The sequence below is a fragment of the Pteronotus mesoamericanus genome, unplaced genomic scaffold (genome assembly GCF_021234165.1).
Source record: "Pteronotus mesoamericanus isolate MK-2021 breed Mesoamerican mustached bat unplaced genomic scaffold, CSHL_Meso_final contig_94, whole genome shotgun sequence".
Taxonomy (NCBI): Eukaryota; Metazoa; Chordata; class Mammalia; order Chiroptera; family Mormoopidae; genus Pteronotus; species Pteronotus mesoamericanus.
Window position 1 is genome coordinate 44785683 of NW_026555285.1, and position 25302 is coordinate 44810984.

Consider the following 25302-nt stretch of genomic DNA (forward strand, 5'->3'; position numbering starts at 1 on the left):
AGTCAGAGCAAAAGAAGTTGAAGATGTCTAGATTATAAATAGATTCTAAGAAACATGCAAACCTGAGACATGTATATTTAAGCTTTAAACACTTTAAAATTTTTTTATTGTACTTTTTCAATTACCATTTAGTCCCCTTACCTGCCCCCGCAATCACCACACTGCTGTCCAGGTCCATGAGTCCTTTTTCTCAGTCCCCGCACCCCCTAACCTTCCCCACCCCACTAGCTCTCAGCCTACTCTGCATGTATAAGTCTCTTGCTATTTTGCTTGTTAGTTCAGTTCGTTAGTTTCCACACACGAGTGAAATCATATGGTATTTGTCTTCCTCTGACTGGCTTATTTCACTTAGCACAATGTTCTCCAGGCCCATCCATATTGTTGCAAAGGGTAAAATTTTCTTTTTTTACGGCTGATTAGTATTCCATTGTGTAAATGTTCATAGCTGTTTTATCCACTCATTTACTGACGGCCACGTGGGCCACTTCCATATTTTGGCGATTGTAAATAATGCTTCAGTGACCATAGGGAGGTACTTATGTTCTTTCAAATTAAGCGTTTTGGGTTCCTTCGGATAAATTTCCAGAAGTGGGATCACTGGGTCAAAAGGCAGATCCACTTTTAGTTTTTTGAGCTGTCTCCATACTGCTTCCCACAGTGGCTGCATGAGTCTGCACCCCCACCAACAGTGCTCTAGGGCTTCCCTTTCTCCACATCCTTGCCTGCACTTGTTGTTTGCTGATTTATGGATGATAGTCATTCTGACAGATGTGAAGAGATATCTCATTGTGGTTTTAATTTGCATCTCTCTAATGATTAGTGATGTTGAGCATCTTTTCACGTGCCTATTGACCATCTATATGTCCTCTTTGGAGAAGTGTCTATTCAGGTTCTTTGCCCATTTTTTAATTGGGTTGGTTTTTTTTTGGTGTTGAGTTTGCAAAATACTTGACCCCAACATCTTGTGTCATGATGAACCCAAGCACTAGAACTAAGTCCACACTTGCCCTGGACTTGACCTATAGCATCAGGGCAGAAGGAGGGGGTCTAGAAAACCACCACTTTGCATTCCTCTACCAGACTCCTCTACCTGCCTTAAAGCCCGGGGTTCACTGCTCACACTGCCTGTTGTTAGTATGTGTGTCTGTCACCAACACATTCTCCAGACTTGGAGGTGACCTTTCATTCCCGTTAGAAAACACTGCCATGAACATCTGCATATTTCTGCATGTTCGGGGCTTTCTAAGCAAAGACTGCTGGCATCTGAGTTAAAGGATGTTTAAATGGCAAATGAGCCCAGTAAATTAAACAGTGACCTCTGGAGAGGTTCAGAGACCCTTTCCCAGAAATCACTGCTCACAGGCCAGGGGGCATAAGGCCCTCCCCTTCCTCTCTCCAGGGGATGCTGGTTTACATTCCAGAGCAAACGGCATGCTTCCTCCTGCACCAAGAGGGCACAAGGGGTGCCCGTGTTAGCTGTGCCATCTAAGTGTCAGGATTAATAATTTGAAGGTTCTTCTCTCAAAACTCCTATTAAAACATCAATACTGGAAATACTAGCTAATGCAACAAGACAAGAAAAGGAAATAAAAGTTATATGAATTGGAAAGGAAGCAATAAAAACTCTTTGTTCATAGATGACAGGACTGTTTATGCAGAAAGTCCCAACGATCAATAAAAAAATATTTCTGGGACTAAGTAATTACAGCAAGGTTTGAGGGTACAAGGTTAAACTACAGAAGTCAATTGCTATATACCAGCAATGAACAATTGGAGTTTAAAATTAAAAGCACAATACCTTTCCATTTATAACCAACCAACCTAGGTAAAAATCTAACAAAATATGCTCCTCTACATGAAGAAATAAAACTACATAATTGTTGCCCTGGCTGGTATGGCTCAGTGGATTGAATACTGGCCTGCAAACCAAAGGGTTGCTGGTTCATTTCCCAGTCAGGGCACATGCCTGGGTTGTGGGCCAGGTCCCCAGTTGGGGGCATGCAATAGGCAACCTCAGGTTGATGTTTTTCTCCCTCTCTTTCTCCCTCCCTTCCCCCCTCTCTGAGAATAAATAAATATTTTTTAAAAAATTAAAAAAAGAAAACTACAAAATTGTGATGAATGCAATCTGGGAAGATCTGAATAAACAGAGAGGTAGTCCCTGTTCATGAACAGGAAGACTCGGTATTGATCACATATCAATTCTTCCCAAGTAGATCTACAGATTCAATGAAATCATAACAAAAGTCCCAGCAAATTATTTCGTGGATATTGACCAACTGATTTTCAAATTTATATAGAAAGACCAAAAAAAAAAAAAAAATCCAGAATAGCCAGCACAATATTAAAGAACAACAGTCAGATGGCTTATATTACTGAACTTGCACTGTTGATATAAAAATCTATAGTAATTAAGAAAATGTGGTACTGGCAAAAGAACAGACAAACAGACCAATGGGACAGAACGAAGAGCCCATAAATATGGGAATTCTATGTACTTATTGCTCAATTTTTTTCTTTAAACCTAACACTGCTGTAAAAAATGAAAGTCTGTTAAATAATAAAAAAAGCTTCACTATTCCTTCCAAAACCCTTTTCCTTGGAATCCATCCCTTAAATAACCTGCTCTGTCACCTCATCTCAGCCACTTTCTCCTGTGGTCATGTCCCAGTCAAGTCCTCTGTAGTTTCAAATGCACGATCCCACCCTGACCACCTCTTGGTTTCCAGCTCCCTCCCTCTGGGTCTCAGATAGCAAGCACTATCCTTTGACCGCCATTCGAACCTGCAGCCGGCTGATCCTACCACTATCTCACTGTCCCTCACCCCTCCATGTCTGTGCTCCCTTCTTTACGTAGCTTAACTTCCACGGTTAATCAGGACAGCTCATCCCTTCAATATGCTCTCAGCCGTCTTACAGTTGTCTCACTTCGTTGTACCCACTTGGCAAAACTACAGTCCTGGCTAAATCCAAACCTCTGCACTCACCCAAGCAACTAAACATGCCTTGTCTCTCTGTCTCTGTCTCTGTCTCTGTCTCTGTCTCTCTCTCTCACACACACACACACACACACACACACACACACACACACACACACACCATGCTAACTACTTTCATTTTAACCTCATGAACATGAATCTTAAGGGGGATGTTCATGCTGTCAAACAATTATATATGTGTCTATCCATGCACAAGTCTTTGTGTAGACATGTTTTTATTTCTCTTGGGTAAATGCCTTGAAGTGGAAAAACTTGTCACATGGTAGGTGTAAATATAAATTTATAAGCAATCACCAAACTATTTTCCAAAATGGCTGTACCATTTTACATCCTCATCAGCAACGTATGCAAGTTCTAGCCACTGAGCATCCCTGTATGCACTTGGTGTAGCCTTTTTAATGTTAATAGCTCTGATGGATGGGTGCGTAGAATTACTCACTGTAGTTTTAATTAGGGGGATATAAGAAAAACTGTCTATCGGTTAAGAGGGATGCCAGGCAGCGGCTGGATGGAGCACAGGAGTCAGTTTGCTGTAAGGATTGGAGAGAGATGTTTAAATGACAATGGCAACAAGAGAAGGCTAGGGTACATGATGCAGGGCATATAGTGAGGAGAAGAGGTTTTAGGATGGAAAAGTGATGATAAAATACTATTAGTTTTTAAAATGTTGAGCTTGAAGTTAAAAAATTATATGCAGGTCTAGATATCCAATAGAGAATTCTATAAATAGAAGAGGTTGAAAATACAAAAATTTGAAGTTTACAAGCAGAGAGCTGGAGTGGTCTCTAACTGTAGACTGAAGATCATTCTGTGACCATTTTACTCACCTGATCCAGGTTTGAGAGGCTTCCTGGGTCCTGACTGAGGGCCTGGTACTGGCCCCGGAGCCTGTCCCCTGCAGCGATTCTCCGGAACCTCTTGAGATCCACTACGTATAAAGCACTGCAAAAGTGAGTACTCCTTGGTAGCTTACATTATTGACAGATTTTTACTTGCCCCCAGTGTTTGTCTACGATAATGACAGCCACTTTAGAGATCCATGGGGCTAATAATAATGAATCCTTTCATACGTTTGCTCCCAGTGTCTGATACCGTTTCTAAGGGGTTTAAAGTTTGTTATATACTGTTGGTACACATGTCCTTTTAGAGTCCCTTCAAATTTTCCCAAGATCTCATGGAACTCATGGCCCTACAAAACAGTAAGACATTTGAAGACAGTGTCTTCATCTTGTTATTTCACCAACCAAGTTTAAACCTTCCATGTAATTAGGAGCATATTGCTTGTGACACAACACTTGGGTTGAACTTGGTTTAGTTACGTAAGCCGGGCATGCTACGTAAGTGCTATATGCCTCTGTTTCCACATCCATAGAACAGGGAGTAACAGCATCTCAAAGGTTATCACAGAGGTTGTATGAATTAATATATGTAAAATCTAACTAGAGTGACTGGCATGTCCCAGAACTATGTAACTGGCTGCCATTACGGTATAATTTCTAAGAGAACTGAGTATCGGTGACTCAGTAAGTTGGTTATTTACTAAAAGGTAAGCATGCACAGCTTTTTACCTGATATGGTATTTCCTTCTTAAAAGATGTGATGCCCAATATCCCTTCTTCCAGAAGCGATACCCGTCCATGTCAGTGCGGCTATCACAGAACGGGGTGTACCCATAAGGGGCTCCGTCCAGGTCGAAGTCCCGCAGCTCCTTCAGGTCATGCCTCACGATCTACATGATTAACACAGTTTCTCTGATGAAGGCTACAAAATAACGCAGGCCCCTTTTACGTGAATCTCCAAACCCCACCCTACTGCAAAGGCACAGTGCGCGCGCTTCCTTCTAAGCTCTCCCAGCTCGTGGGGGGGGGGGGCGGTTACTAAGTCTCTATTTCTTTCTCTTGTTCTCACAGGTGAAAAGAAGCCTAAAATATACCTAGTCTGCATGATGGGTCTTACTCTCATTAATAAGAATAGTTTTTGACATCATTTTCATCAATATATGGAATATTTTAAACAAAACGTATTTTGAGAAGGAACTAAGACAAGAGCACAGCTCTAAGTTTCTTAAGGTAAGGATCAATAACTCGAAGTCGTTTATGACACATCTCTATTATTGTATGTTGGCAAATATTAGTTTGAATCCTAAAGAAAAATCTGATTATCTTCAATGGCTTTATTGCAATAATGTTAAGTTTCATTTTTTAATAGACTCTAGCCTGCTGGAAAAGTCTTACTGTGTATATTGTGGGTAAGTAGGAGAAATCAATTTTGTTCATATGTTTGGAAATGCTTAGTTCGCCACCTACATTTGCCTGCTTTCTTAGTTTTTTATGATAATGATTCACATTTATCAATTTGAAAAATACAAAAAGTTTACAATATAAGCAAACTCTAATACAGAATTTGAAAGTATACTTTTGTCTTAAATATAAATACTAACTGTGCATTTAATTTATATAACATCGATATTTACATATTACCCTTTTTTTTTTAGAAATTTGTGTATTTAAGAAAACACTTTTTTTTTTGCCATTAATGATTACAAAGGTTTGCAAGGAGAAAAGGGGAAAAGTCATCACAATTTCTAAATATATACATTTTGCAAGCTGAGAACCATAATGGTTTTTGGGCCAAATCTGGGACACTTTTTCCCTGTTATAGAATAATGATGATGTGGTTTTTGACTAAACGCCAGAGAATGCTGCTGAAGGTGGAAGAGAAGAAAGTTGTGTGCAACTGCTAACTTCTCCAGCAAGAACAGCTCATTTTATACAAGTATCAGCTCCTATTCACAGGACATCCTATAACTCTTATTATGGTTAATATTAATATTTTTATTTTTAATTAAAATTAAGAAAATGAAACTACTTCAGAGAGAAAACTGCTGTGTCCTAAATAACAAATGCCACTTCTTGCAAAATGTTTAATTTTCCCCTGGAATCCTGATAGTTTTTTAAAAAGATGCTTTGCTTTTATATCACAATCATGTCTCAAATGTGTATGCAGCAAGGCAACAAAGATGATAATAAATACCAGCAACATAAATAGAGTCCCTACACTCAGAAGTATAAAAAAAATTTATGTACTAATAAAAACAATGGTTAATCTTATTACCTGGTCGGCATCAACAAAAATGATTTTGTCCACTGCCAGAGGAAAAAGGACATCAAGAAACAGAATTTTGTAACCCCAAATAACCCTTTGCTTTTCCGTCTGTCGATGAAGCCAGCGGGGCCACTTATATTGGACCAGTTCATACTGGAACCCATATGCCTGAGCCATGTGAGGGATCACCTCCTAAAAATACACATGCACAAATCAAAGAGTGTGTTCAAGGAAGAAAACGCAGTTTTTGTTTTAGAGAAAAAAAAATCATATTAAAAGGTAGAGTTCACTATAAAATTGTTACAAACAAGTTGGTAAATGTCTAAATTCTACTTCTACAACCTATACCTATTAACGAGAAATATGAAAACATTGGCAAATAGACAAGCATATGTAAAACTATATTAAATGACATTAAAAATAGGCACATTATATCAATTAGCAAGCTTATTAATTAAAATAAATGTTCCTGTATTTTCCCAGTTAACGACAGACCTGAGAACACCTGACTATACACAGAAGGGAAACACCTCGGGATCTTGGAACACCTGTGCCTCAGTTTATATACACGGTGCAGCAAAGGCAGGCATACAGCTGCTCGTATGGAAGATAGTAGGATAGTTAACAAACAATACAAGAATAAACTGCGTGTAGGATACTCACAACTGTGAACCTACTTTTGCCGCACTGTGTGTATGCCAACATGTCTGTCCATCAGAGACACAAAGGATGTACGAAAACATACAATGGGTTATAAATTGATAAATTAGACTCTGTGTGAGTTTCATGCATGTTTGAGATTTATGATTAATTTAATGATTATAAATACAAGGTAGTTACTGTGGTAGTTATCTGAATATTATATATTTGATTTAGTGTCTTACATGCTTAGAGTATCTTATTCTATTTAAACCAGAGCAGTTAATGAATTATGGTGTTGGTTAAGTTTGCTTTAAGACTTAAGTCTTAAAATGGAGAGGGAGGATGATGAAGGAGTCGGGAAAGATGTGCGAGCAAACCTAAAATGTGCATGCATCTCCTCAGTTCTCATCTGTGGCCAGTATTTGATGATATGCTTAGTTTAATTTTCTCCCCGCTTTTCTAAGAGCAATGTAGGGTTAAATTGTATTCCTTACTGTAGGCATCAGTGAACTGAAATGTTGAAATTATGGCTAGACCAGTGTCTGGGAATCATTACTTTGGTTTCAAAATTTTAGAAAACATCAGAAGTAATTTAAAAAAGCTTTTTTAATTCAGCAAATATGTATTTAAAAATATCCACTGAACATGCATCATACACGAGGCACCATTCTAGGCCACTGGATAGAGCAGTGAACAACACGGATACAAACAGCAGCTCTCACCAACTTTCATTTTAGAGGTAGTAAGTAGAAAATGAATGGAATTAATAATTTACCTATAGACGATAGTGTTATGGAAAAAAATTAAAAGAGAAGGGAAATAGTGACAGATGAAAAGGGATTGTAATTTTACATAGTGTGGTCATGAAAAGACTGTCTCCTAGGTAGACATAATTTAGCAAAGATTTAAAGGAAAAGAGGAATTTTTTTGTTAAATTGAAGGGAAAGGGCCCAGGGCACTGGTGATTTCTGTTCCCGCATCTGGCTGCTGGACAGAGAGACCAGGGTGCAGGTGTTCTAAGGATGTAAAAATTCATCACAGCGGCATCCTTATGGTTTGTACACATGATAATTCACTGAAGAGTTGTCAAAGATAAAAATTTTGAGGGAAAGCCGTCAAATTACAAAACAAAAAGGAAAACATTACTTCAGATGTGGTATTAACTTTGACCACAAAGTGAAACAAGACAGCCAGATGCAGTGCTGTATTTCCAGCGAGTGTCGTCCCTCCTAAGAGACTGTAGTATCATCGCAGTTTATGTAGCATTAAACCCCCATCTGCCTTATAGAGTCACATGTTAAAAATTCAGTCAACAGCTGGCACGACCGCGGGTTACATTCATGGCCCTTTTGTGGGAGGCAGCACCAGGCGGTGGTGGGGGCAGGTGGCGGCGACATGAGGGCTCAGCACCTGGGCCTGGCAGCCCGAACGCTCCAGTTCAGGTCTCGGCTAGGTCCCTGGCTAGCTGTTCCATCGCGGGTCGGTTCCATAAGGGACACGTCTTGCTTAAAAGAAAACTTGGGCCCTTTGTCCCTGTCTCCTGGGAGGTAACTTCTGCCCTTGGAATGTTCCGCCTAATAAGAATGCCTTTATTTCCCAGGACCCCTTTGTCCATGACAAACTGTCTCTCCAAAGATGTGATTCCTGGTGAGGACCATAGGCCACCAGGTGTCAGCTCGGCCTCCAGGGGAGCTGGCTGCTGAGGTCAGCCAGAGGGCCCCTCAGCTGGGACTCCGTGGCCAACCCCAATAAAAACTAAAAACCGAAGTCTGAGTGAGCTGCTAGTGGCAATTCTCCACAGGTACTGTCACACGCTTTCGCTGGGAGAAGTCAGCTCTGTCCATGTGACTCCACTGGGAGACGACACCCAGGAGCTCCGGGTCTGGCCTCCTGTGGATCTTGTCCTGTGCAGCTCTTTGCTTTGCTGATTTTGCTCTGGGTCCTTTTGCCACAATAAACGGAACCTGTGACTGGAACCGCTCTTCTGGGTTCTGAGAGTCCGGATAGTGGCTTACGGGACAGAGGGCTGCTCTCAGACACCCCTGACTGTGCAGGCCAGTTCTGTGAGTGCTGAGCCGTGGTTTTCCCCTGACAGGACTTCGTGAACCGCACATGAGTACTGTACATAGTTAGCAATATGCCAGGCAATATTAAGGAATGAAAATGTGGTTGGCTATTTTTATTTCTGCTGTTACCACTGGTTTTGGGCTAGAAAAAGAGGACTTCTTTGAACTGTTGCTAAATGGGACCCTAACTTTCATGGAATCTGATTACTCTGCAGTGAGAATAGGAAGAACAGGGCGGACTCTGCGGCAGAACTGTCGGGGTGAGTGAAGGGTAACAGATGTTGGCCATCTGAAAACCCCTAAATAGAAAATGCCTCAGACTTCTCAATACGGTGTTCGTACTGCCACAGCAATCTATGCACAGGGATGAAAGGGCTGCTTTATCCTTGCACATCATACTGTTTCCCATGGTACAGTGTTCGTGTTTTCTTGATACTACTGCTCCTGCCTATCTTTGTAAAAAGAATCTAATTCTTCTTATTGACAACCTGCACATATTTACTATCATGAAAAATGACTCACCCTTCTAATTTTGAGTTTACTTAACAATAAGTCATCTTCTGTTGTCCTTCTAAACACTTTAAATAAAAATGGCATAGAAATTTTGTTAAGCTAGATTTTGTTAAGCTTGATTAAAAATACTAATTTGCCCTGACTGGCGTGGCTCCACTGGTTGAAGCACTGTCCTGTAAACCGAAAGGTTGCAGGCTGGACTCCTGCTCAGGGCACATGCCTAGGTTGCGGGTTTGGTCCCTGGCCCTGGTCTGGGTGCGCACAGGAGGCGACTGATGAATGTTTCTCTCTAGTATTGATGTTTCTCTCCTTCCTCTTCCCCTCCCTCCCCCTCTGTCTAAAATCAATAAGCATGTACTAGAATGAGGATTAAAAAAATATAATTAAAAACAATAGCAACAAGCAAATATACATTTCAAGTCTCATTCTGAAAAGTCATATGAACTTACAATGACAAAGAATTTACTATTCAAATATTAACCACTCTCTAATAAAAAGATTAATGTACTTACTTTAAATGTCGGTGAGAGGTAGTTTTTTAGGAACCAGAACTTCACTGGTGTTTTAGTATTACGTAAGACAGAAAGCATCATAATTCTGTATAAAAACATTAAATCCACTAAGTTAACATTAATAGTTCACTGTAATTTCCAGAAGGCTTTTAAATATTTAAAGGTATTAGAAGTTTTGCACTGTATATAATAAAGAAATAGACCTTGAAATATTATGGCTGCTCATCAAGCATGTGATGTACAAGAATATACATTTATGGAGGGCTCCTGACCTATGATGCTTCGACTTAGGAATTTTCAACTTTATGATGTTCGAAAGTGATACACATTCAGCAGAAACTGTTCTCCAGATTTTGAATTCTGATCTTCCCTTGAGCTAGCGACATGTGGTTTGATACTCTCTCAGGGAGCTGGCAATGGCATGACATGGTTTTGTCTAACTGCATGTAGGCTAGTGTGAGTGTTCGGAGCACACCGAAGGTACACAAGGCTAAGCTACGATGTCCAGCAAGTTAGGTGTATTAAATGCAGTTTTGGGTGACTATTTTCAACTTACTGGGTTTATTGGGGTGTAACCCCCTCATAAGACAAGAAGGATCTGTATACAGATGTACTTGAACATAGACTAAACTGGTTGCTATTGTTTGCTCCAGCTGACAAAGAAATGGAAGCTGGTCTGAAATAGTCTTGATGAGCTGAACTGCAGTCTAATATTGGCTCTTCTACTGTGTCATTAATGTCAGGTGTGAAAAACAGGAAGCACTGAATGATCTTTCTATATTGATCAAGTCACTGGATGGGGCACTTGCTTTGCTATTCTAGGCTTCTGACTGGAGAAGATACAGATACCTCTCAAGTTCCATCTTAAAATATAAACACATGTGCAATCATTTCTGAAGCATTTTCTGTGATCCTTCTACAGAAAGTACTGTTAAAAAAGACAGTCTTTTGTGAACACGCTTTCCACCTCTCATTGCCCTGCCTCCTTTTCTTTTTCTTAAAATAACACAGGCATTTCTTCATTGGAAAAAGGAAATTTACAATATATACTTTTTACCAATGTTGTTACAAAATATGTCCATTTTGCAGTCTTAAATCACATCAGTATTCTAAATCAAATGAACTCATGAAATCTGTATTTAAAAAAATATACTTCCCTCATAATTTTTTTAGGTTTAAAAAAAGCAAGATGTAGAAAAATATATTCATTTTTACTATTTGGATTAAAAAAGTTAAAAAAATGTTTGCTTGTCTGCACATAGCTTGGGCAGGACGTGAATATTCATATTATATAATATAGGTCTCCCATGGAAAAAGTAGGCAATCTGTTTTCACTGTTTCACATTGTATTCTTTTGAACTTTAAAAATTCTGTCTGAACCAAGTAAATGTATTTACTTTTGAAAACATTAGATAAAAAAATACACCTACCTTAAAAAGCGTTCATATAAGTGGCCAGAAGCAACTGAGAAAATGTTCAGTATGTCTGTTTCCTTTTTGTCATTTTCTTTACGCAAACTTCTTGTGAAACTTGGAATAAAAAAGTAGTGATTGACAGTTTCTTAATATACATCTGCAAACTTTATATATTTACACACTAAATTTCATAAGCAATAAAAATAGGAATACCTTTCAAAGTAAAATTATTACACTGAAACGAGTTCTAAAAATCATGAATTGTTAATACTAAAACATATGACACTATAAGAAAGTTTTTACGATTTTGAAACATTTAAAATGTAGAACGCAATTATAATGTCTCTACGTTAATGAAGTAGTTATCTTTGGGCTTTTTTGGTGACAAAAATGTTGTTTTGAGACCGAAGAACGAGTCACAACATGCCGTGGCCACAAATAACGTCCTGAGATCTTCCACAGGCCAAGAGCGGGGGAGGGGACATAGCAGACAAGTGTGCAACCACCACCCAGAGAGCGTCTCCCTGTGCGGTAACAGGTAGGCCCAGAGCGCTGGTGACCTGCCCCCACGGGTAACACGTCCTACAAGAGGTCTAGAGGGCAGAGCTCCCCTGGCCAGCGACAGTCGCCCCCTGGTGCCGGCCTCGGGACCCCTGCGCTGCAGCGCCTCCAGGAGGACTGGGCAGGTGCGGGGCCCACGCCCACGCCCACTCACGGGCCTCTTCTGTGCTCTGCCCGCACTTGTCCCGCTGTTTGGACCCAGAGTGGCCTTTTATATGTCCTGTCTTATATACAAAAGTGACTCAATCTTTTATTTACAGTTTTCATAATGTTTAATTTCTTCTCTTTCTACCCATTTAAAATTTTTATTTTAAAATCTCGTTTTTATATGCACAGATATTTAAAATGTCTAACATTTGTAAAATTTGGAAAACTAAACAATTTACAATCTTCGTGGAATATATTTTGCCAAATAGAAATTGTTATGACAGAAGCATTTTTCAAACCTTTTCCTATAGTAATCTCTCAGATAGAAAAAACAAGTTGATTCAGTGTAGAAAAAATTACTCTAAGTTAAGATAAAACTAAGACTAAAAAAAGCGAAAGCACTGTAACATACACAATGCTTATACATTTGGAGGCGCTGCCATCGCCTTAAGAAAGCATCGTTGTTTTGGTATCCTTTCTGTAAAGCAAGTCGCTATGCTGTAGGTTAACAGCTATCTTTGTTCATTCTTAGCTCTACCTTCTGGCTTGAATGGCAGCCCACGGACAGATATTCTTTCAATGCACAGATTCTGTTTCATTGTCCCCTGTCAAACATACCTACTCTTCAAATCATCTCAAAATGAGTGAGCGTGAGCCTTTCTCTGTCAGAAACTGCTTCAACGCATATACTGTCACAGCGACATGATTCCTCTTATCAATCAAGGAGCCTCACGGAAAAAGAGGCCTAAACCGGGCAGAACCCAAAAAGATGGGAGGGCCTTTGGTCTTTTAACAAAATCTACTCAGGCTGCTGAATCTATTTGGCTTAAAGTTTCTACTTCTTAGCCTTGATCAAGTAATCAATGATTTTCCATCACAATCAAATTAAGTTCAAATCTCTAACATGGACTTTCAAGATTCTCTACCATGTGGATCTATAGCAGCTCGTGTTTTTGCTCAACGCCCTTCGCTTTTCAGTGACAATAACCTGGTGTTCTGAGGGGGAGGTTCAGGTGGGATGGGCCTTCTCACTGACTCTGCAGACAGGCATGTGACCCAAGCACGGCCAGTCTCAGCGGTCAGTTCAGTTTGGGACATGTGGACACAGCAGGGCCAACGAGCCAGCCTTGGCGCCTTCACTGGTGCTGTTGGGGAAGGGGTGTTCTCTCTGCACTGGGGGCGGCAAGCCTTTCCTGTAAAAGCCCATCTGCAAGTGAAGTGGGCACAGGCAGTAGAACTAAGAGATGGGGAAAGTTTCCAGACCCATCACCTGACTGCCCGAAGCCAGCTCTGCTCCTGGACTCCGTAATACCTGAGTCCACATATTACTTTTGTGACTAGCTAATAATAAAGGTCCCAACCTAATGTATAGATTCGCTGCTGTACTCACTGTACCAGCTAACCCAGGCTACCTCCTCTTCCTTGAGTAACATACGCGATCTTCATGTAACCAGGTACCTTCACTCCACCTCCAACTTCTGAAAACCTGTCCATCCTTTAGAACACACCTTCTCCAAGGAGTCTTGCCTGACACTCCTCCAAATGGGACAGAGCCCCTTTCTCCCTTGAGTTCCTATTAAAACTTAGGCATCTATCTTACCCTTTCTAGACAAGAGGATCTGTGCTTTTCTGAAATGTTTACCAACTGCAGGGGATCTAGAGTTATGTGTTAAAATAGTCATTAGGAATTACCTTTTAATGGAGTCCCACATTCCTTTTTTTTCACCTTTATCGCTCAGGATATCTTCCTTAATTTTGCCTGGCTTTTTTTTCACCTAGACAGCATGGTAAAGAAAAATGTTAGAATTCTGAAGCTTTAAATATTATGCTGCATGGTTAGGAAGAGAAGTATTACTGGGCAGGGTGACCCTTGTAATTCTAAGACAGTTGCAGTACATGAAGCCAGAGAATATCTTAGTATATTACAGATAGGTCAGTTTCAACTACCAGTTCAACCCCTCAATTTTAGTTCTTTTGGTGGTCAGGTCCATAGTGCTAAAAAATGTGCTTATATTTGTATTTACTGATTTATCAATTTTAAACAATTTAGACATTACTCAATCTTCATAATGAGCAGGTCACTTATATCACCCTTCTTCCCCTTTTTGTCTGGACATTTTGGTAGTAATACCTTTATCATTAGTTCTGCTACCAAGTACTTTTTTTTTTAACTTTAATATTTAAATCTGTTTTCTATTCCAACAACTTCAACAGTTCCTCTTTCATACCCTTTTTATAAGTATACCAATATCTCTACCCTTCCTTCTGTGGACCTCCTGACTTACATTAGCTAAACACCTTTATCATTGTAAATATAGATATTTTCATTGAGTCCAGAAAATGTACCTTTTGCACTTTCCTATGTTTAATCTTCATGTTGACAATCAGTAAAAAGTGCTTATTGTGACCATGTAAGTTTATATTTCCTGTGAAGAGTTACAGTAATGTGACCACTACGCCACTTGTAGGAGACTTGCTAGTTCAAATGGATTCTGCTATTTTATATTCTGCCAGTAGGGAAATATTTTGGGCGGAATTTTACTGTATTCATTTTTTCTAGTGATGAGCTAGCTGTATTTCTGCTTTACCACATACCTAGTATTTTCCAGTTTATTATTCATGTTAGTTGTCTAGAATTACTGTCTTTTTGAAGACATTTTTCATGGATCTCAACAATTAATTGCCTATTTATTTCTTGGCCTTCTCTGCTTTAATTTTCACATTAATGTCACCATTTCCTAAAATATTTATCTTCTTTCTTAGTCTTCATCTTCACTGTACTGGCAAATAACCTCAAGAAGAAATGTAAAAAATAATGTTCCTAAATCTTCATACTTCAGAAAACAACTTTACTTTGCCTTCAAATTTGATTAAGAATTTGGTTAAAGAATCCTAGGTTCAAAATAATTTTCCTTAAAATATTAAAGGCTTTGATTTGCTGTCTTGTAACACCCATTCTGAAAATTAAACGTCTGACGCTTGAGTTCTCTTTCAGGACCTGACTTTTGTCTCTGTGGTAGTTACTGTGATCTTATTTGGGCCGTTTTTCCCTCATCCTAGTTTGTGGACCATTTTGACACAAATATTTTAATCTGTTTTTTCTGTGGAATACTTTCCCTCCTTTATTTTTTCTCTTTCTTCTTTCTGGAATTCCTATTAGCCTACTGAAGTCCGTAGGCTAATCCTTGATGCTGCTTATCAGCTCTCCCTCCTTTTTCTGTCTCTTTTGGTAAAATACTGAGAGACGGTCAATGAGGGGATAAAGCCGTGCTACTAACAACAACAGAAAGACTGAGCGGCTGCAGAGTGATTGAACCTCAAAGATTTGATGATTACGGTGACTTAGATCTGCTAATTACAACCAGTATATAAGAGTACAAAAATTCAGCTCAAAAAAAGGAAACAAACAATTGTTCAATGGGCAAAGATGGAATTGTACTACCACCCCACTAAATGGAATTTCTCTCCTGTGTGCAGGGCCAGGATAAAACTAGCTGAAATGCTGGTCCTAAGGAGCGTAGGCTAAGTGAGTACCTTCAGCAGCTGGTCTAGGTTTTGTGGGGTGTTCATCCAAAATGGCCAGAGGGAAATGTATTCAAAGACAGAGTATAGTTATTATTGAGAAAGGGAGTCGAGATCAGAGAAGACCATCAGAGATGAGTGTGAGCAACATGTGTAACTGACCACAGGATAAAGAGCAGAGGTGGCTAGAAACAGATTATCATATAGGATGCAAGGTAAAATTTGGTGGTATAGTTGAGAATGATTTCTGCTCTACTGCGTTACAAAGGACACACTCTGCATGAGTTTTTCTGAAGATTGTTAAAATCTGCTTTTCAACTAAGTGTAAAGCTATTTTCTTTTATAAAACATTTTCATTAATGTTTTCTCTGCATTTGAAAGACTATATGGTGTTATTGGGTGTTTTATTTTGTATGTCTACCAGGTCAAGACTTATAATCCCACTGTTCAAATCTTCTATATCTCCACTGATTTTTTGGTCTCCTTGTTGTATAAAGTACTAAAAAATGAGTGTTAAAATAAAAATCTTTAATGTTATTTGTCCTAATGTCTACTATCTCTGATATTAGTATAGCTATATAAGCTTTGTTTAGGTTGGTATTGGCTAAGTATACTTTCGGCACATGTGTATTTTATTTTCATCCTCGCCTTGAAGCTGTATTCTTATGATTGGATGTGCTTTCTGCAAACAACATATAGTTGGGATTTTAAAAAATTCTGTATGACAATCTTTGTCTTTTAATTGAAACATTTAGGCCATTTACATTTAATATAATTGTGTTAAATTCTGACTATTTTGTGCTTTCTCTGTCCCACATGTTCACGTCATTTCTTCTCCACTCTTAGCCCATATATATTATTTTGTTTCACTCTATTTTTCCTCTTTACTATGACATTGTGCCTTGTTTTTATTCTTTTAGTGGTTATCTTAAAAATTACAAAAATCATATTTGCCCTAAAGTCTCAAAAGTAATCATTACCATTACCCTGGTCAATATAAGAACTTTATATGTTATTGCAAATAACCTTATTTCTTAAGGATTACATGCCATTATTTTTAATTCCATATTTTTTAAATACCTCATAAGACATTTACTATTGTTTTGTATATTTACTGATAATAGACACATCCACATAATTATTTTCTTTTCTCTATTCTTTTTCCAAACTCAGAACTTGACCCCAGATGATTATTTTTTTTTCCTGTCTGAAGTGTATCTTTTAGAATTTCCTTTAGTGTGACTGTGCTGATGGCAAATTCAGTTTTTAATTTTTCTGAAAATACTTTATGCTTCCTCTTGAAAGATATCATTTCAGGATAAATTATTTTAGGTTGGCATTCCTTTTTCCATTCAGTACTCTTAAACATCGTTCCAGTATCTTCTGGCTTTCATTGTTACTCCTGAGAAATCAACTGTCAGACTATAGCTCTTTGAAGATAGTTTTTTCTCTTTTGGCTATTTTCAAGATTTCCCTTGTCTTTTTCTTTTTTTTTTTTTCCCCAGTTTTATCAACAAGAGTCTAGGTGTGGATTTACTTTTAAATACCTTCCTTGGGAATCACTAGATTTCTTGCATATGCAAATTGGCTTCTTTCTTCCATTCATAAAAATTCTCAGCCATTATTGCTTCAAATACTACCTGTTCCTCATTATTTCATCTTCTTTTGGAACTCCATTTAAATTGGCTTTACTTAACCAATGTTCACAAAGCACTTTACAAAGCTAAACTATCTTGTCCTTATAATAGACATATAAGGTTAAGTTCTACTGTTAATTCTAGGCGGTAAATGAGAAAACAGAGACAGGAAAAGGCTAAGCAATCTGCCCAAGGTCACACAGGTCGTGAGTAACGGCCAGGTGCAAATGCAATCCTCGTATCTCAGATTTTTCAATCTATTTTCTGCCTTTTATGGTCCGACTTGTACTTTCTTATTTTTTAATGCCCTTGTTGCATCTGGGATACTTAATTCTCTCTTCAGGCATGTTCAAGTCACCCTCTAAATTCCTAATTTTAGTTATTTCCTCAGTTTTAGAAGTTCTACTAAGAAAAATCAGATATGTACTTTTTACAGTTTCCTGTTCCATGCAATTTTTTTTCAAGTTTGTCTTTTACTTTTTTTAAACATTATAAGCATAGTTGTTTCAGAATCTGTGTCAACAACTATTATATATAGAATGTATATCTGTTTTCTGTTGTTGCTCCTGGTTTTCCTTGTGTATTTGGATGTAGTAATCTTATTCCAAAGATAGATATATGCATGTTTCCTCCAGATTACCTATATGGCCTTATCAATCTTTACCTATTTTAACGATAGTACAAATTTGGGCTAAAAGACTGTGTGGGATAATTTACTATGGCTCATCCTTATGCTGAAGCTATAGCTGGCTTACGGTTGAGAGCATCTTCTAATGGATTATACACTTGATATGGGTCCAGAGTTTTAATTTCTGTCCCCATCACCCTGCAAATTAAACCAAAATTACAGCTCAAGTGTACCAAGGTAGATAAATGCTTTCAAGGTAACAGTGGCTTTCTTGGGACAAGAGAAGTGTCTGTGCTTGCTTACCTCGCTAAGGTCCTTATTTTCCCTCTAATTTTGGTTTTGTATTTCCTCATTTTCCTTGTTTATTTTATTACTGTCAGCTCCTCATTGCTCTTAAGCTTTTTAAAAACTATTTCACCCATTTTTACTAGTGTTAAGTAGGTGGGTTAGTCCAAAAGAACCAAACCTGCCATCACTAAAAAACTCATTCTCTCTCTCTCTCTCGAAAAAAACAAAACACTTTTTATTTTCAGGGTTAGTTTTTCAACCTGCGTTCCCAATTTGTAACATTGTCTGGCTACAGATACAGTAGATAGAGTAGATATATCATAACTTTAAAAAAATTGTTCTTTGATCTCCAAGCTCTCTGCTTTCCCTTCATGAACTCAATAATCCTCTTCTTTCTTCCATTGCCAGAGTTCCAACATGACATTTTGGGCAGAAAAAATTGTAAATTCAGTTGTAAAATAAAAATTAATCGATTAATTAAAAATGAGATACATTTTAATGTGAAGAACAAAGCTTATAGACAGTGCCTGCCTCACATACTTGTATTTCCAGTATTTTGCTTTTGAAGCTGTTTAACACAACAATGACATCTCCTGGGTGTGACTGGGAGTCAGTTCCTTCATGCCTAAAGGTAGAAAAACATGTAAATATCTTTAATCAGTTCATGAAAATGCATACAACATAAAAGAATAAATGCATTTTGAAATAAATATATCACTTGTGTATATATCATATTCAATATTTTGTATTTGTATAGTCAGCTATAATACACTATAATTTTCAAAACTGTCCAATTTTAACAGTACAAATTAAAATTATACAAAAATAACTCTCTAAATTTGATATTGTCTCATCACTCAGAAAGCTCAAAATGTTCCTTATCTTTTCTACTGTATACCAAGATTATCACAAGATTCAAATCTTTCATATCTCTGTAATATCTCCAGTGATGATTAAAATATAAAACTTTTTTACACTTTAAGTTGTTTAAATATCATCATTACAGGAATTCGACACTGTCCCGTAATTTTTCAATATTTACCAGCCATTTTCACATGCTAAAATTTGAAGTGTACTGTTAAACTTACAAGACTGAAAATGTCTATAATATCCATCTATGTAACTTGGCGTTTCTATTTTATATCACACATGACGTATTTCATTGTGTAATTTTCAAAACTGAGTAAGTCAAATATGACAGCTTTACTAACAAATTGTATTTTGAACACGATATTCACCATACACTAAAAAATGCCACTATAAGAAACATTTACAATAAAATCAAACTTTATCAAAGAGGAAAAGCAATTAGATGCTAAATTAGTAGATACTTTAAGTTCAGTCAGATTTACATACTTGAATGTCATTTCTAAAACAAAACCCTGGCAATGCCAGCACTCTGTGGACTAACACACGCCTTTGCCTCCCTCTCACTCCCTGTTCCGCAGCTGGGGTGCCTGAGCCAGTGTGGCAGGAACAGCCCTACCCAGCAGCGACCAGCAGGAAAGAGAAAGCATTCCGATTCATGCAGTAGAAATGTCGAAGTTCTTAAAAACTTTCAAGAGCTTCCAGGCCCAAACGTCACTCAGCCTCAGCCACTGAGTCCACCAAGCACTGGGACTGGGGTCGAGCCAGGAAGCACAACGCTGCAGCTCAGCCTAAGCAGGATCTCAAGCCACCTCCACCCTTGCCACCAAGTGGCAGGGGCGGTAGTGACGAAGATGCTCATGCTCCCAGCAGGGTAGAGACTGTTTTGTTATTTCTTACCATGGGGTAGCCATACAAGCTGCCAATACAGCAACCTGGAGGTACAGAGAAGCGTCAGCAGAAATAGGCTGTGGGCATAACATAGATGCCCGAGACTGAGGAAGCTGAGACAGAAGCCAGAAGCCAGAAGCCAGAAGCCAGCAGGAATAGAGATGCACCAAAGGGGATCAGGCATCAAAGGGAAGTGAGGTACTGCAATAGGGACCTTCTAAGAGCCCACAAAAGCCTTCCTCAAACAGTGAACTATAACCACCGCCAGGGTCAGAGAGCGGACACTACCTCACAAAGGGACTGGCTCAAGGAGCTGAAAGAACGGAAAGCGTTTGAAATCTCTCCCAGACCCTATAGAAAGCACAGAAGCAGTAGTTCAATTTCAAAGGTACCAAGCTGAAACTATGTACAAACAGTAATTTGGCCATTTGTTTTTTTGAAGATTTCAAGTGAAAAGTCAAGCATAATAATTTAGCACACTGAAAGCCATACAGATATGTAAAGTATGTTATTTTCTATAATTTAATTAGGAAAATCTAAGAAGCAGCTACCTAATTTTAATAGAACTCTGAAGATTTTCTTTTCTAGGGGAGAATGATTTTGAGCATCTTTGTGTCCAAGGTTACTATCAGTCGGCATGAGTCGGGGCCGCTGATCTGTGGTTGAAGACTACAGAGAGACGGACAGACACGAAGGGCCCACGTGGGAGGATCATGCCTAATAAACGGGACGTCCAATTTTAAATTATCCCATTATTTAGCCATGGTTTTAAAATCAGGACTTAGAAACTCATCTTACTGTTATTTCAACTTAGCCTTTCATCATATTTTAAGAATATTTTTCCTAAATGTAATATCAATTAGGATGAAATCATAACATTAGGATAAACAGAATTTCCATTTTTGTCATATTTTATATTGACCTGTTTTTCATTATTGATACTTTAATTTCAAAAACGTTTTATTACAGAGTAGCACCATTTATGTTTTTTTCATTCCGGATTTTAGTGACATATTAACCACGTTTAGAATAATTATGACTGAGAGAACCTTATGGTTTTACTGTTTATAAGTAATACAAATTTAAAATGATTTCTATTACCAAAAGTTGTGTGTGAATGAGAAATATTTTCCACTAATATATAGTGGTACTGAAATTGTACCATCAGGGGCAATTTTCTCCCCAAATGATCCATTTATAGATTGTGTATGACAGCAAATAATGGTCAAGAAGATACATAAAATAGGACCTAACATAATGTCTAGTTTTACATATTAATACACATATTAGATATTGTACATATACTACATAATACACATATACATAATATACATAATGTACATAACATATGCAATCGTAACTTGTTAAGAAGGAACAAGGAGTAAGTGGAGAGGAATGGACATTTATGCCACGGGGGGCACTGTGTTCTATGATGATTATCTCATTTAGTCCTTACCAAGACCCCACAAGTAGTAGGATTATACCCTTTTATTATGAGGAAATAAAGATTCCAGGTGGTAAAGAAACTTATGCAAGAGTACACAGATAGCTGGTGGTAGAGGAGGGATTTGAATCACAGTTCATCTAATTCCAAAGGGCTTTCCTTTTGCAAAAAGCAATGCTGAAACAATAGTCAGAAACTGAGAAACACTGAGCTCCTGGCAGTAGTTTGCACAAGGTCCAAGACGCTGGAGCAAAGCATGAATGGTTCTTGAAATTATGCCTTGAAACCACATGTTGCAGTGTATTTTGCTTTATTTTCTGTACCTCAGTAGCACCCTTTCATAGTATTGATAATGTATTGATTGCTACTCATTTTCTTCGCTGTCCCTCCTACTGGGGAAGCTGTGGAAGAACAGGCCCTGTGTTCTGTTCACCTATGGATCTCGGGTGCGACCCTCTGCTTTTCCCTGCCCCTCACTCCTCTCCCCAAGCGACCAGTGGTCTGATCTCTGTCACTCAGTTTGTCTTACCTAGTGTTTTACTACTTATGAAAGGAATCAAACAGCATGTGCTCTTTTTCTGGCCACACTTCTTTAACTCAGGATAATGACTCAGCCTCATCTATGTCACCGTGTTCTCAGTGGTTCATCTTTTCTGTTGCTGGGTAGTATTCCACTGTATGGATGTACTACTTTTTGATTATTCCTTCACTTGTTAACATTTGGGTTGTTTCCAGTGTCTGGCAATTGCAAATAAAGCTGCTATGGATATTAATGTACAAGTCTTTGTACAAACATGTATTTCTTTTTATTGGGGGTAAATATCTGTGAGTGAAATGCCTGGATCATATGGGTTAATTGTGTATTTAAATTTGTAAGGTCCTGCCCAACTGTCCTACTGTAGCTGTACTACTCTGTGTTCCCACCAATAGTGCATGACCTTTCCTACTGCTCCACATCTTCATCAACACTTGGTAGTGTCGGTCTTCTTAATGTTAGCCATTCTGATGGATGAGAGGTGTTATCTCACAGTGGATTTAACATGCATTTTCCTAATAACTAATGATGTTGAGTCTCTTTTTATGTGCTTATTTTTGCCATCCATATTTTCCTTTTGGTGAAGTGTTGGTTCAAGTCTTCTGTACACTTTTTATTAGGTTGTTGTCTTACTGCTGAGTTTTGATAGTCCTTTAAATATTCTATATATAAATTCTTTGATGGACGTAGGTTTTGCAAAGATTTTTCTCCCAGTCTGTGGCTTGTTTTTGTTTTCCTTTATAGTCATTACATATCCTTTTAATGTAAATACACTTTTTGCAACAGAAATGTTTGTTTAATGAAGTGCTGTCTTAGATCTTGCCCAATGTGTCGTACTGATATGTGTACTCTATTTACTTTCCAAAATCTGAAGAATTCTAATTCTAAAATACATATGTCCCGAAGAGTTTTAGGTGAGAGTTTTGCACACACCCCTTTCTTGTTCCTTGAGTGTCTTGTCTGTGGTACAGGTTGTAGTTAAGTTACTGTAATTCTTTAAAACCCTCTTGAGGTGCTGTCTCATTCCTCTTGTCAACACTTACCCCACCCCTGCTCCCTGTCACAGAATTGAGCATTCTAGGCTTTGTATGCATAAATTATTAAGCATATTTGTTGAATGACACTATGTGCTAGGCAGAGAAGAAGAAAAACAGAAGAAAAGAATAAAAAGGTACAGTAACCTCTACCCCCATATTATCTTTGTTGATCACAGTTCTTGTTATGATAATAGTCCTCCATAAATACAGGGCAAGGCAAAAGTAGGTTTACAGTTGTTCATATGGAGAAAGACATGCAGGTTATGATGATTACAGCAGCTTTTTTATTAACTCCTGCATATTCACAGCTATAAATCTACTTTTGCCCAGCCCTGTATTTATTTAAATAAGTGAAAAGCACAGATATTTATTAAGGGATGGAAAAAGACTTTATAACAGGTCAGCAAACTATAGCTGGCAAGTGAGGTCAAGTTGTTGACCTGTTTTTGTATGGCCCCTTTATAGTCATTACATATCCTTTTAATGTAAATACACTTTTTGCAACAGAAATGTTTGTTTAATGAAGTGCTGTCTTAGATCTTGCCCAATGTGTCGTACTGATATGTGTACTCTATTTACTTTCCAAAATTTGAAGAATTCTAATTCTAAAATACGTATGTCCCTAAGAGTTTTAGGTGAGAAATGGTTTTTATGTTTTTAAATGGTTTTTATGTTTTTTATGTTTTTAAATGGTTTTTATGTTTTTTATGTTTTTAAATGGTTGTTAAGAAAAAAGAATATTGACAAAAGTCATATGTGCCCTAAAACATGAAGTATTTTCCATTGGCTCCTATAGAAAAAGTCTTATAATCTCTGTTGTATACTAACCTCAATAATGAGCAGGTAAGTTACCATGAAAGAAAGCAATTCTTACCTACAAAAATGAAGAACCAATCTATGGACAACATCTTTGTTATAAAACACACATTATATTGTCATTAGATTATAAATATTTAATTACGCTAATGCATCAAAATGTGCATAGAAAACAATTACGTAAAGTAGACAATAAAGAACCAGATATATACATCAGGCATATTTTACATTTTTCAAATAAAACAAAAAATAAAAAATTTTGGAAAAAATGTCACAACCTTATAGTTTTTGTTTTATAGTGATTGTAATTGTGAACATTTTAGTTGTTTTGATGATCTTGGTTATTTATCATACCTATTTACACATAAAAATTTAAAAGTCGTTCATATAACTCACCCAACTATTTGATAAATATCTTCAGATTTTCCATGGCGTAATTTCAGTATCCAAGCACCTGGGTTTGCTTTTAATTGAAAATATCCCTTTTAAGATGAGAAAAATATGATCACAGTTGCATGACTAAACACACATCCAATTGTTTAAGAAAGACTATACATTAATCATCCAAGAAAGTGTTCACCAACTGTGGGATGAATGGATTCTATCAATGAATTCCAAGGAAGAAGATTTTTCAATAACTTGTAAAAGCACATTCTGAAAATAAGATTCCCTTCATTTTTGTTTTTTTAATGACCTTAGCCAAAGTTTCAGTTTTGTATTTTGGGACCCATTCAGCAAGAGCAGGATAAAAATTATTTTATCTTCTTATTAGAAAAACTTGGAGAATTTTAGATTAAACATCTAACTGTAATACCATCAATTAAGTATGTACTCTACTTACAAGATTGGCCATCACTATTGTATCAACTGCGACAGGCTGACTTTTTGTGCTGAGTGTGAACTGCAGACCCCGAGGAGGCTGTTCTGTGGTCATGTCAAAGCAATGTCCTTCGAGCAGTAGGTATTCCAGCTCGTATTCTGCCACAACTGTTCTCTCAATCTGTGGAGGCAATATGTCATTAGTATTTCCCACAATACAGATACTGTGATAACTGAGATTATTTTAATGTTAGCTAATGAATTTTGGGTGGGCTACTTCAAGTCTTCCTTTTACAGGAGTGAACTTAATAGTTGAATCAATTTCTTGAAGACCAAAGCTCATGACACCCTGTTTTCCTTTCCTATGCCATCAGCTCCAACCTCATGACATATGCACCAATAATACAAGCATAAAAGGTGTCATGAAGTTGTTGCAGTCAAAGATCGCTTCAAGACAGATTTAGATGGAAAACTCCTCAAAGAATTGGCTTTTCTTCTGTTGTCTGAGACATCCCTCTTGAGATGTAGCAGGAGAGACAACTTATCACAATCTACTGCCTCTCTTGTCATTTAAAAATATTAATGTGTAATTATTTTGCACTCAAAATAACATATGCTCATTAAAGAAAATCTAGAAACTATTAGAAAGTAGAAAGAGGAAAAATAGAAGTCACCTACAGACTAAACAGTCATAAATACACCAATGCATTGATTTCTATTTCTTTTTTCATAAACTTTTTCCTAAGAAAGTATAACCTGTTTTTTCATTAAATCTAGTTTTTGAGGAACATTTCTGTCTCTATAAGCATCTTTCAAGTGCTGATCATTCCAACTGTTTCCAGATTTTCCTCTATTGCA

The 25302-nt window shown here is 37.7% G+C and overlaps 1 protein-coding gene across 1 annotated transcript in view; it reads right to left on the reverse strand.

The window, feature by feature from the left end:
- The window catches only part of UGGT2 (UDP-glucose glycoprotein glucosyltransferase 2), a 126135-nt gene that overhangs the window by 7237 nt on the left and 93596 nt on the right, over positions 1-25302 (reverse strand). The window contains exons 28-36 of the mRNA XM_054586483.1: positions 24467-24625; positions 24022-24107; positions 18576-18660; positions 13653-13735; positions 11268-11366; positions 9838-9922; positions 6114-6296; positions 4568-4728; positions 3827-3941 (exon numbers count right to left, since the gene is read on the reverse strand). Of these exons, the coding sequence (XP_054442458.1) occupies positions 3827-3941; positions 4568-4728; positions 6114-6296; positions 9838-9922; positions 11268-11366; positions 13653-13735; positions 18576-18660; positions 24022-24107; positions 24467-24625 (1056 nt within the window). The remainder of the gene's footprint in view (positions 1-3826; positions 3942-4567; positions 4729-6113; positions 6297-9837; positions 9923-11267; positions 11367-13652; positions 13736-18575; positions 18661-24021; positions 24108-24466; positions 24626-25302) is intronic.